General features: G+C 34.2%; 1 protein-coding gene across 2 annotated transcripts in view; it reads right to left on the reverse strand.

The window, feature by feature from the left end:
- GALNTL6 (polypeptide N-acetylgalactosaminyltransferase like 6) overlaps positions 1 to 14,721 on the reverse strand; it is a 437,146-nt gene that overhangs the window by 229,338 nt on the left and 193,087 nt on the right. For both annotated transcript variants that reach the window (XM_021552775.4, XM_021552857.4), the window contains one exon: positions 8,736 to 8,902. In XM_021552775.4, the coding sequence (XP_021408450.2) occupies positions 8,736 to 8,902 (167 nt within the window). The remainder of the gene's footprint in view (positions 1 to 8,735; positions 8,903 to 14,721) is intronic.

A 14,721-nucleotide genomic window follows, 5' to 3' on the forward strand; every position in this document is an offset into this window, starting at 1 on the left:
AAGTATTCTGTAAGCTTTAAGCTTTTTTTTGCTGTTGTTGTTCATTTGCTTTGACAGAAATAGAATATACCAGAACTTGAATAGAAGTTACTAACTCTTTTCCTTCATCAGTGAAGCAAGGTCAGAACATGTACCAGAACTATTTAAAAATGTTGATTTTGTCAGGGTTACAAAAAAAATAGGGCAGGAGAAAGCTTTGTTCTTCATCTATAAAACTTTGAAGAAATTAATCTGCTAATCTAATTACAGGATTTTTCTTCTTTCTTTAGGATGTGATAAGATTTGTAAACTAAACACTTGCTAGCAATCCTACATGTAAGAATGAGTCTAGAAAAGACAAAAGCATATTTTTTGGGAAAAAAAAAAAAAAAAACAACAAAAAGACATTTAGTTTGCAACCAAATCAATATTCTCCCACTCATCTCCCAGGGAAATTATTAGAAACTATTCATAGCCTATATCTGACTGCAAAGACTTTTACAGATCATTTAGTAAACCTTTAGTAAAACACAGTTGTTTTAATACCAGAATCCCAGGTTCAAAACTCTCTTATGAGTGACAATCCTGATTTACTGCTTTGATAATTTCACAGCTTTCCCTATACCACCCACATTCTTTTTCCCTCTTACCTTATGTGAAGCTCAGTACCAGTGAATGAACAGGAAAACAACTTCTCTTATGTTACTGGTAATATATTTGGAATATTAGCAGGTTTCAGGCTCACCCATGATTTGAAAACAGGAAAAATGTACCAAAAAACCACATTTATAATACAGGAAAACGAAGTAAAAGGTTTTCTGGAATTATTTTCTTTAAGATGCATAAAATATAGTAGCTGGGGACAATACTATTGCCTATTCTTTAAGGATGTTATTTTACTTGACGATTGCAAGCTTTCTTAAAAGTCTACATTCAGGAAAGGTGAAATATCTTTTCAAAGTCTACTTAGTTTAATTTGCAATTAAGGCAACCTTGACTGTAAAAAACTAGCACTTTTGGAAAGACTACTAGGATGTCAATTCGAAAGCCTGTCACACTTTATTAAACTGCAATGAAGTTTGAAAACTGAAAGTTGCAATCTCTTTCTGTGTACAATGAAAAGATAATGAGTTATTTAAAAATAACATTGAAACAACATTCATGCATGAAAAGGACCATGAATAAATTTCAATTTTAAATTAAAGGAAATTTCCTAAACAACAGACAGTTATTTGGCACAAGAATCCTTTCTCTTGTTACTACAGCAAAACCTACTTGATTAGCTTATGAAAAACAATACTTTATAAGATCTCAGATCTGTTCTCCTGATTCCTAATAACAAAGCACCACCAAGAAAAGAAAAATTTACCAGTCTGAATTTGATCAGATGGAATGTCTGAAAAAATCCAAAGCAACAGGCTTCAGTTTCCATCCTACATCCCTGTCTGCAGGTTTCAACTGTGATTATTCAGGGGATATGTCATTTGAAGTTGCAAAAATTAGTTGAATTAGTTAACATCTCCATTATACTACTCAGTGAAATCATAGAAGTAATACATTTGGAATACTAGTTAAGAATTGCCTCATGCAATTAAGCAAAAAAAAAAAATCTTAAAGCTTATAAAGATAAACAAGGTAAGAAGAAACTTGGAAAAGAAGAAATGTAAGAAAATGCACAAGAACATAATCTTTTCCATTTTTTTCTGAAACTAATGTGCATCTTTTCCACAATTCATTAACTTTAGCTGAAGAAGATAATTTGAGCTAATTGTTCAAGTCTCTTGTCAAGTTGTTTTTTGTCTATTACTGCAATGTAATAATGCTTTTCAAGTGGAAAATAAACAGCTCATGTTTCAGAGAAAAGCCAATGTAGAGATCTATGTTTATGCAGAGTTAGAAATTTTCCTTCCTCTTCACAAGATCAAACCTGAGTATTCCACATGAGGAATTTTAAAATAATGTCACTTCAGCCATAATTCAACTTAACCCTAAGGAAATGTAAACCAAAGCTGAAATGCACAGTATAAAAATTTGCCATATGAATAAATGTGCTTCCATTATTTGAAACTGACCCAGAGTAACTATACTGTTTTAAATCCAGATTTACTTCAGCGTGGTATCTCATGAACCACACTCGAAACAAGCACGGCATAACAGTTTTTAGAAGTTGACACCCAGAGAACACAATCTTGCTAAGTGCAGGCTGCTGATTGTTTCCCATCTCAAGAATTCCTCACATGTTCAGAAACAAAAGCAATGTGGTGTGGAGGCATGATGCACACCCAGCAAACATTTAATAGGGTGGGCAACTAAAGATAGACTGACCAATATAGAACTTGTGGAAACAAAAACTTCATATCCTGACTCCACACATACTCAAAAGTGAAATTACTTACCTATTATAACCAATTTGATCAACTATGTGAAAAGTAAGAAATTGTTTTCACATTAGTATTTCATCACTGGAGTTTTCATTTTTACAGCCAAGTTATATTTGAGTTCCCTGAGTGCAGGCAGCATTGGGATGTGGGAGATACTCCTAAATTTATCCCAATGCAGACACATTCTCAATTCTTCTAGGTAAAGTGTAAAACTTCAGTTATTTGAAATTCTTCCCACCTCTCACTTTCTCATAACCTGACAATACTTTTACTCCAGCAAATGAAATGCATTTTGAGACGAGCTGTAGTTGCCTTCAAAATGACCATTATTCTTCTGAGCTGAACTCTCACCAACCTCAGGCCAACGCTTCCTTTTACCACTGCTAAAGCCATTCTGTCAAGTCAAAATGCCTTCAGTAATGAAACTACTATTGCAAGGTGCATCAAGGAGCTGAAGGGAAAATCTTGTACTCTGTAATTTCAGAAGAAAAACTCCACAGCAGAATTTAGAATGTTAAATTTTCAAAACTGAGAATATAGAGTGAAGAATAGAAAGCCTGGTACTAAAGATTCAAGTCAGTTTATTCCAACCTACTCACAGATATGTTATAAGCTGTACTTTTTACAGTGATAGTATTTTGACCAGAAGCAAGTCCAAGTTTCATGAAATTCAAGTAACTGAGTGCATTGTAGAAGAAATGAGTCATTTTATAGCTCAATATCACAAGTATAAAAATGTAAATGCTGCATTTAGTTAAATATCTAGTCAATATAGACATCTTGAAATTGAATTAGTTTCATTTTCTCTTCGGCCTTTTCCTTTTTTTAAATAGTTTTAAAATATGAGACTGACATTGATATAGGGTTAAAAGCTAAGAATTTTTTTTCTGCTGTAGCATGCATGATGAAGTAATATGTTCATATTAAGGTCAACATTACTTGAAAAGCTTGCTGTATTAAACTCTGCTCCAGGGAAGTTTTACTTATGCTATCAGTGAAATGAAGAGTGCAACTCAAGTTGCCAGGATCCCTCTGGCTTCCAGGATGCTGCATTAAGCAAGTGCAAAGTCACTACAAACTCTTCACTAAGCAGAAAACATCTCTCTTTACCTTTGTATAATTACTTGATTGCAGCAACAGGCTCCCCAGCCAGTAAGGCTGTGTGCTTCAGGTATAACTATTTGTCTACAAACCTACCAGATTTGTGTGTAGATTCACCCTTCCTTTCTCACAAATAATGTCTTACATGAGCTATACCTAACATGGCAATTTTTGGAGACGTGAGCTTTGATCATAGAGACACTTCTTGTCTATAGCAGAGCTTTGCTACGACAAGACAGTCCTTTGTACAATTTTTCATTTCAGGGGAAAGTTACATCTAGCCATGATCTGAAGCCAAGCATCCATACATTTGCGTTTCAATGACGCTACATAAACAAAATACAGGGAATTGTCTACAAACAAAATACAGGGAATTTCAACTCCATGGAATAGCATGTGTCCCTTCAGTGGAAAGTGGTTCAATCTGATAGTCTGATAGAGTTGCTTTGCTTTCAGCACAAACTCTCTTCCCTTGCTCTGCCATTATTGTATAGTATGACCAATGTAGTTTACAGAACTACAATTTAAAAAATCCCAGTCATACCAGGTCATCTTCCAGTGTTCACAGAAAAAAAGCACATAACTGGCACTGAAGTTCACTGACCAACTACAGCTCTGATGAAGTAATCACAAGTTGCTTTTGCACACTGACTTCTATTTTATTAAACTGGCCTATTCAGAAGTCTGACACAAACCATATGGTACCTGATAGGAGACACCATGTTGATCTCAAATGAATGATGCAGAAAACAGACCTAAGCAAGGGGACAGAACCCGGAGATCATAATAGACAGCAATATTAGAAGGGACTGGCTCATCAACATGAAGGAAAATTTCCTAGTTTGTCATTTTCTACCAAAAGACCAGTTCATTGCCAGTGAAAGGAACTAGTTGAGGAAGAAGCTGTAAGCTAATAAGGGTGCAAAATCTTTTTTTCCCTTGTCAAATCTGAGGGTTTTTTCCAAACTAAAATACTGCCAAATAATTGTTACTGCTAATAAATTTATTGTTGGCTGTGGCATTGTTTATTTTTTCTTATAATAAGTGTTGTACTGGTTCAAGAACTACAGCGTACAGCCAAAATCCTTTGTAAGTCAACTTCACATGCATGGGCATACACTGTGTTAGTAACAGTTTACAAGTCTGACTCATAATAAAGTAATTGATACATAAAAAGAAATAAAAGTTGATGTACAAATCTATGATATGTTGGCAATCTACATGAACTGTTTAACTAATGAATTATGCAAATCTATGTTTCTCTAAAGTTTTAAAACATTAATTAAAATTTTTAGTATTCCTCTGTAAATGCAAGCTGTTCCATAACTGAACCAATGAAAACTTGCTTTCTTTTTCATTTTGCCCTTTCTTTTAAAACTGTTGCCCATATTCTGCTTCTTAGCATTCTGCTTCTTACCCTTTTTCAGATATTTGTCTGACTTCAGAGCAAACTATGTCAACAAGAAACACCCAATCTTTAACGTCAAACCTGCAAACCAATCTTCCACACCTTCCATTTCAAACAACCTTCACACAAACCCCAAAACTTTCCCAGAAAAAAAAGCTACTTTCAACAAGGCTCATTTTTATAGAAACCAGAATCACAAAACTAGAGCTGCACACAAAGCCACTGCAGATAATGACATAGAGGTGTGTTGGTGTTTCCAATATAAAGGTTGATTCTCCATGGTAGGTTACACTGAAACTGATAGGTCTTGAACCTTGAGTTTAAATACAGAGCTTATATGAATCAGGTACTGGATTTGCAGCTCCAAATCCATCAAAAAATCAGAAACACTTCATACGCTTTAGTATGTAAAATTATGTACATCATTAAAATGTACTCTTATTGTATCCACAGCTTTCTAAGGCAAACTAAGTAGAAGCTTATTATTTTCCTCTCTTTTATAGTGCTTGTTAAGTGGCAATGTATTTATTTTATATTTATTAGAGCACCTAGGAACTTCAGATTCAGTCCCCTTTCATCTCACCAGTACACCAACATTCTGCCATGTGTGTTTACAATATAAATCAAAGCTGTTATTTTTGCTGAAATGGAGTTCCACTAAATCAGTTGGTTCACAAATTTTAAATACAAATACAAACACTCTCTATAAATTACATGAATAAAGACATCTTGCAACTGTGTGTATCTGTATTTAAATCTACATTTCTTTCTGTAACAGCTAACTTCTAATATTTATGTAGTTTTTTATATTAAATCTGTCCATAATCAAATATTGCACTTTCATGTCATAACATTTCCTTACCTCCCTCATAATATCAAGCCTTTAGTCTGCATTATATTGTTATTTAAAGATGTGCAGCTGTCCTTTTACTTTTATAACATCTAAATGTCATAATTTATGCAGAATATTATGCATGATCTAAAGATTTTGGTTTTGATCATAAAAGCCAAAGGACTGCATATGAATAAAATGAAGGCATACAAGTTATTCTGAAGATGAAGCAGCCAACTTCTGGTATCTAGCTGTTCAGTAAAACATTTTCATCATTTGTTATCAAAAGTTTTATTCAGTGCATTTCAGTATTTATACTGGCATTAGTTAAAAAGAAGGAAAAATATTGGAGCCTTTTTTTAAAAGTCTTTTACACAGTTGGAAATTTATTATTTTTCTCATCTACTGCTTCTAATATGAACTGTCTTTTCATAATTTCCAAGATGTTTTTAAAAAGAAAAAGCAGGATTAATATAAAACTTTAGAGAAAAATGTTTGCTATTTAATCACTACTTTTAAAATACCATTGTTAGTGAAATACCTAATTTTCACTTTTGACTATCTACACACGATATTTAGCTTGCTAACAAAATTTTTCCCTTATAATACGAAATTATGGAATGAGAATAGTATATATACACATGCCACTTTAATAACATATAACTGATTTCACAAAATAATAGCCATTTGTCAGCTTTATGGCATCTCCAGCTTCATGCAGAAATTATACAATAAGGAAAAAGAATATGAATTTATCACTAATCAATATACTGCCTCAACACAGCAACAAACTTTGCTTGCAATGATTCTACGGGTTTTGACAACCGAACACACAAACTTGATTTTTTGCCTAATCTGGCTTCAATATCTTTTACACTGCTTTACTCCTATCAGTTTCAGAAAGGTAACTAAAGGGTAAAAGAATCTGCCACTTCTTAAAAACAGGTTATTTTATGAACTGCTTTTCAGTTCATAAAAACTGTGAAATGTAGAGATACATATCAGTCAGCATTTTCTTAACATAAAATAATCCAACTCTGTGTGGCCACCTCATAGAAGAGAAAAAAGAGCACAAGAGAACAGAAGTTCAGTAAAGTTTAGAGGATCACAAATACAAGAATTAAACTGACTTCAGGTGTACCAAAATGTTTCATCTGACCTCAATATTACTGAATTCAGAGTAGAGACTGCAGCAGATTTTTCTTGTGTCATTTCTCTTCTTAAAATATACAGTACAAAATATGCTCAAAACTGGCAACCATTCACATTTCTGAACTTTATTTTAATAACACTAATAAATAGAAGTAAATAATTTAACTGGTACCATGCTTCTAGGTCCAACTTCATGTAAGTCTGCTTTGTAGGTTTCTTTCAGTTTTTCAAAGTTGCATTAAACGCTCTGGTTAAACATTCCTATGCTACATGAACCACTTCTTCCAGCTGAAAACTGTTCTACTGAAAAGTCAGATAGCTTTATATAACTGGAAATGAATAAGGCTATGGAGATTTTTATAATGTTATAACAAGCAATCAGCAGAAATTAAGTTAGAGCATGCAAGAAAGTGACATTAATTCTTTTTCCTAATAACCTGGATGTAGATAAGCTTTACAAAACACTAGTATATTTTAAAATACATCAACAATAGCAATTATGTTTTTCATTTCAAAAAATGCTACAGTATTACCATGTATTACCATACTTGTTGAGCAAGCATGGTCTCAACAGTTGCTATTTCAGCCAAAAAAGAAAAAAAATGAGGGGAAAAAAATGAGAGAAAAAAAAGAAAAACAGCTTTTTTACTTGTCAGATACCTTATAAAAACAACTTACAGTGAGTTGTTTACTACTAGGAAATTGTTAGCCTGCAGAAACAGCCTGTTTTACACGTCTGATTTCAAAAACTTTCATCTATGGTCTAGATTTCATAAACATAGACCAGTCAGAACTGTACTCACTTTACAATTTCACTTAAATTGCATTACAGATCGAGAGGCAGTTCATCAAAGGACATATTGCAAGTAAACCAGCAGATATGAGAGGGCAAGATAGATGTGTGCAGCATTTATCTTTCTAAACCCTGAAATATCAAGTTAAAAAAAAATCTTACAAAAATGGTTCTGCTACTGCAGCACTCTACTAATATTTCTCTCACTCACCCGGGGGCTTCTTAAAACAGTAGGTCAGAAATCTACTCCTTAAGTTCCTAGCTGAGACAAAGGTTTCAAGTAAAACATTAGCAAAGGTTACAATTCTCTCTTTTGCTATCAGTCTACTCAGAACAAAGCTAACATACACACCAGCAACTGATGTTTTCACACAAACAGAAAACCTACCCTGCAAAACACCAAAGTCAATGGTCTTCATGTTTAAAGTCCTAAGGGATGAACTGAAATTTGGAAACAAAAACCCTATTTCCTAGTTCCCTATCCTTATCATGGAAGAATCTTACCTAAAGAAATGTTAAAATTCATTTAAGGAACTTGAGGCATTAATTGTTTGCTCTGCATTCAAGAAGTAATGGCAGCATAAGACATTAAGTGATTGAAGTTTTCTTAATTTTACTGCATATAAATGATGTAAATTTTGATCATCTATTCCAAAGTGTTTTTTATATTCCATTCAAAAAACCCTCATTTCTCTGTATGGCTATTATGTACTAGTACGTGAATCTGCCTATCTCAATAAAATTTCAGGCTCAAAAGCTAATGAGTTGCATCCAAAATTGTCAAAGTTGGTGTACTTTCAGAGTAAAAGAGAATTATAGGGAAAAGATGAATACATACTAAAATCTGCAGTATTTCAGTAATAACATTAAAAACAACCTTAATAAAGCCTAATCAACAGCTGACAGTCTCTCTTCCCTATGACATGAATTTCAGTATTCATTCCAAGTCAAACAAAAGCATCTTATAAATGTTTATTCCTGCTAACAATCAAAGGGGGTACTTCAAGGGTGGTTTTGCATCTCTTTAGTTTCTCTCTGGACCACAGTGCACTAAAAGTTCAAGTTAAACCAAGAACATCTGGGCCTCACCTCTGTCACTGAAGTCATCCACCAGGATGATCTCTGCGATCAGGCTGTCCGGCGTGCGGTTGATGATGCTGTGGATCGTGCGCAGGAGCGAGGTCCAGCCCTCGTTATGAAAGGGGATGATGATACTCGTGTTTGGTAGTGCTTCCAAGTACACCTTGTGCTTACAGCTGCAGAAGCAAGAAAATAATTGCATAAGCATACTGAAAATCTGAGTTGGTGTATGCTGTCATCCATTTGGGCCATTCCACCAACATGGTTTCTAGCATAAAACTCAACAGTGCAATCAAGCAGTAATTTCATGTGAAAATCTCTGGACTGTTTAAAGCACATTGCTACAACAGTGAATAAATAGGAACAATGACAATATTTAAGTGGAATGAGTGGAAAAAAATCTAACTGGATGGAATTATTTTTCCTTCACTGAAAACTTTTTCCTGCAGCATGACAGATGACATATCTTCTGTGACATCATTTCCAAAAACCAAATTCTGTTATCAAAAAGAATTCCAAAGCATAATATGAAGCTAATCTGAAATGATCGCTTGGTCTACAAAGAGCTAAACTCTAGAAAACAATTCAGTATTATCCTGGGTGATAGGTGCTTACAATATGAAAAACAATATCCACACATACAACTCCAACTTTACATGTACAGATCCAAAATGACTGTTCCTATTAAGTATAGAGATAAAACAACACACAATTTTGGAAGTGCAGGCTTATAAACAAGGAAATGTAAACAAGCTTTCATCTTTGAAAGGAAAGTACTGTATGTTCAACATCTTAATTGCACAGCAGCTATGGAATATCAGTGCTTAACCTGCTTTCAGTATTGAGTTGTTTACACATTTCAGAAAGAAAAAAACCGTAGCACTCAAAAATAAATAATGGCCATGCAAATAAATGTCTCCTAATATCCAAAAATATTTTATGACAAATGTTTAGATTACTGCAACTGATAGGATTGCATCTTTCATGTTTTGTTGAAAAAAAGAAAAAAGGGACACATTCTTCTGTTGTTAACAAAGCCTGGCATTTTCACCTCTGGGGACAAAGTAACTGAACAATTTCTCATTCCTCAAAAGAAAGTCACATCCTGATAAAGGTATCCCTAGAGCAGAAACCTGTCAGCTTTGCAATAAACAAACAAAATTAAAAGTTTAGCCCTGCAAATTCTAGGTTTAAAAGAAAAGTATAGATATCTTTGCTCCTTTTCAGAAAGCATAACTATGCATATCAAAAAAATGTTAGAGAATACAGTTTTGATTTACATATATTTGCAGCTTTGTTTGCATTTCCACTTTATAAATGTCATTTAGAAATCAGTATTTACCAATACATTACACAGCTAGCACACTGATGAAATGTTCCAAAGAAATAATAAAAACTCATAGCTACTATAGTTGTATTTGCAAAATATTAACTGTTATGTAGCTATAAATAAACTAACTAGGTTTTAGATACTTTACTAAAAATTAAGATTTAAATTTGTAGTTCAGACTTTCTTCCTAAAACATAGTGAGAATTAATTTAATGACAAGCCATTTTCTGAAATAAGCACTGTGGAAACATTTTAGTAAGCAGCTTATGGGTAAAACACACAAGCACATTGGAAAATAGACAGATGATTTACAATAACGTCATTTTCTGGAGAAAGCAGTGCTCATTACCTAGTGACAGAAAAGTCTAAGTATATATATTTAAATATTTTGTGAGTAAAAGAAAATCCACTGCAGTGAAAGAATTTAGTAGATATTCTTTTCCTATTTGTAGGAACAAGAACAACAAATGAAGCCCATTATTAATACATAGATACTTCAGATGGTAAAAAATCCACCTATCAAAACCAACACCTATTGTTGCTACTTGTTTGTCAACAGTGATGTTTCTTGGACTAGAACAAACGCAACTAACAGACACACGTGGAACTCTCATGCTATTTTTAAAGTAAAAGTTTTTCCTTCAGCATTTTTGACTCCCAGTAAATATGATTTCAAAACTGTAAGTGGTGGTAAGTTTCCGCCTCCATAAAACTCCAAGCTGAAAAAAAATTAACCAAGCAAAAGGACCTCACATAAGTAAGACTAACAATTTCTAAAAAGTAAGAGGAAAAATATACCCAAAACACCCAAACATAGGATGCCATTTCTTTTTTAAAAAGTCACTCCTCCAGTATAACAAAATACCTTTTGAAAACAGTTGTACTGAAATATGCATTGTTAATATTGTAACCTTATGTGTGTAAGGATGAGGTAGGTCACTGGATTTAGATATTCTCATTGACAGTTTCAGAGTGATTGCATTATGCTAGAATGTTGAGATGGAGAAGCAACATTGATGGATTTAGTCTACTACTATTCTAGTCTTCCTGCTGGACAGATCGATCTAAAATAGAGCCACACTTAGAATCTGAGAAAAAAATCTAACACTTTCTTAACATTTCTCCATCATTCAACTTTGATCTTTAATCCTCATTTACATTTACTTTTGATTGCCATTGCAAAGCTATATGGCAAAAGTTATATGTTAATTGATTTCTAGCAGAAACCACAAACCACCAAAATATACTTTTTGTGCTTTTATTTAAAAAAACAAAAACCAAACCAAACAAACCAAACCAAACCCCCCCCCCCCCCCCCCCCCTTTCTGGTCAGATTTCAAATTAATGAAAATGAAACCCTAAACTTCACCATTTTTTGCTAGGTTTCATAGCAGTGCTTTACTAGCCTTTACTAGCAAGTGGAATTCTATTCATTTTTAGCCCCTATGAGACTCTAACAGCAATAGAAGACCACTGTTTTACAAAGCATAACATGAAATCCATTTTATTTGGTGTTCTATTCAACACTGTCCGTAGCAGAGGGCAGTGCTCTGTGCTCTGATGGGCTGCAGGACACACCTGGTGAACAGCTGCAATGCCCAGGAAAGGCCCACGAACTGCAACAGAGATGCAGTTAGACCTCCACAGCTGAGACACTGGAGGTACCATGAGAATAAAGCTAGGTATTTTCATGAGAATAAACATATATAATGCATGCACCATTTGCTCCAAGTCCACGAGTGTGCTTCTTTATACCCTGAGTTTTAGAAGTGATGCCAAATACCCTGGCTGCCAAAAAGACTACTTAGAAGCTACAAACATTGCTTCCTGTTTTAAAAGGCAAATTCTTGAGTCTCCAAAGAAATGAGAAATTGCAATTCAAGATTCTTTAATATTTCCTGAAGAATGTAATTTTACCAAAATTTACTAAAATAAAAAATAAAGCAAAGTTTGGTGTAGAAAGGAAAAATGCCATGTATAAAGATCACCATCATACACATTAGGTAAAACTGTCTAAATTATGTTAAAATGAAACTGAACTGACTACTTACAGAAATATTCTTGTACCACTCCTGAGCAAAACAATCTCTTTCACAGAGCCTAAATTTTTTGGTGAAAAATTTGGTCAAACTTGTGTCAATTTAGCAAATTATAGCACTTGCACACATGAACTCCAATTGTCATCCTCCACATAAAGACATTGCAAATTGCACACTAGGGAATGTAGGCTTTATGTGGACAGTAAGTATCATTCAGGTAGTTTGAATGGCAGAATAAAGTGTCCAAAAAGCACAAACACTTTCATTGAGGCTTGAAACACTATAAAATCTATAAAGGCCTGGAAATAAAACCTAAAATCAATACTCAAAAAAGGTTAGTAGATTTAAAATGATCACATGGACAGTTCAGCCAGTTTCAGTGAAGTGTTTGCTCCAAGATGTAACTCAGCGTAGAAAAGATGGCAATGTAGGTGATAGGAATCAGCTTTACTTTAAGCTCTCCTCTTAATTATGAAATCATAGCTCAACTGATAAAGACAAATATATTACTGTAGAGCTTTAGTGTCATATCATATCCTGATTAAGAAATTAAAAAAGAAAAAGTCAGTGGGGAATTGAAAAATGGATACAAATACTAGGTGTTTCAAAATAATTTTAATAGGAACTTATTATTTGCTATTTTTAGCTCGTTTCTATTATGACTATTTTTTTGCCTTAGTGGAATTTTAAACTGGAATAACTTTTAAAATAACATATGAGGACTCTACACTAACAAGACTGATTTAAATGGCAAATGAAGATGAAGACAGGTTATTTGACTCTGTTAAATCATTCTACATATATATTATAAAATGGCTTGTTTGAACGAGATAAAGATCAGTATAAACACACAAAGTTTCAGAAGAAAAACTTGCCATGATATTTTATAATTTTGGGATTGAGGGCACAAAACTCAATCAGTCTACCTGAAATTAGTATACTGAACTGATTTTTTACTTTGTCTTTGATCACTATAATTTCCATGGAAGTGTTTTCTGTAATCAGCCCTGGCTACATATGTATGCTCATCATTCCCACACTCATAAGAGGATAAATACTTAAAGATGCTAAGAACACATTATTTGACTAGTCTTCCACTGTTTTCATTATATTTTTCCTCACTTTTATCCTTAACTCCATACTTGTGTTTCTTCAGATAACCAAATAGCTCAGTTCAGCAATATTTTTAATGTTTAGTGTTTAAGGCACCACTCATTCACTTTGCTCAGAAACCTCACACTATATTTTCCTCAGCTTACCTTGATCAGCTACAGGACTAATGCAGTCTCCTTATTAGTGGCTGGTAAGTGATCATTTACAGAACTGGAGGCTTAAGTGCTCAAGGTTTGATGCTGTCTTCCACAAATTATTCCAAGAAATCCTGATCAGTCAGCTTAGCTCACACTTATGGTTTTATCTCTAGCATGTGCCAGGTACCCCATCAGCACCCAGCACAGTGTAGCAGTAAACATCTGCACATCCTGTGGCTCATCCTAACTGAATAGACCCAGGCCTCCAGTCTTCTCCAGAGGATGAATTTGGGATTGCTCCTAGCTCTACAGACTGCCAGACTAGGCTGGTGAATTTAAACAGCTTGCCCATTTCACAGCCAAGACTGGAATCTAGCAACGTATGGGCATGTTATCTCTCTTGTCCTTTCAGCACAGTCTCATCATGCGCAAGTAACTTGCCAGCTCTCCTCTTAAGAGCTGTAAAAGGCAGTGGCCTTCAGTGCTTAGTACAATGCTGCCTGGACTACTGATCATCTTAGGGAATCCCTTACCAATACTTTCCTTACTGAGGACTGGGAACCTATTTTATTGCCGAGTTCCACAATGGCACATTTGACCACACAAAACAGGAGAAAAAAACTACACCATCATAGAGCAAGTTAACTATTAAGCCAAAATAATTTGCTTCTGCATGCTGGTCCTGTCATACAGGCAAACTGGTCTCTAGGTGAACTATTTTTTAATTTAAATGAAGTGCATAGTTAAAATTTTTGTATTTTTACATAATGCACTCCTCCTAAACACACAGAAATGCAAAACTCTTTAGAAGGAGTTCAGTCAAGTAACTACTCACCTTGGGTTGTACTTTTCCAAAGAAATAAATGGCTGGCACAAAAAGACATTATTTTAAGTTCTTTTAAAAGCAAGGTCATTTATTTCTAGAGGGCAGTATCTAAATGCCTGAATCAACAAGTTGGGAGGGAATAAGGGGATGAAGAAGCAACAGTATTATCTAGGACTCACAGCAAGAATACTATTCAAGGGGGTGAAGAACCTGAAGACTGAAACTAGCAAAGGGCTCCTACTCAGAAGCCTTTTTTGCATAATCTTAATGGAATACTACAGACTGGCCATAGTAATGTACAAAGATGCCTCTTTTATTGCCTTTAAACATAACATATATTAATGCAGCACATGAGCACTTAATCATGGAACAGCACCAAATATTAGGTTCAGTATCCAAGGTTGAAAAATTGAAAATTTCTTGGCATAAATAATACATTTCTCCAAGCTTATTTACTGAAGTGTTAAGTCTCAGAATAACTTCTGTGTTATGCCTGAAATGTCTTGGTAGATACTTAGCAAGAAAATTACCATGATAAGCAACAGTCAAC

Source organism: Lonchura striata, chromosome 4 (genome assembly GCF_050655825.1).
Source record: "Lonchura striata isolate lonStrDom1 chromosome 4, ASM5065582v1, whole genome shotgun sequence".
Classification (NCBI taxonomy): Eukaryota; Metazoa; Chordata; class Aves; order Passeriformes; family Estrildidae; genus Lonchura; species Lonchura striata.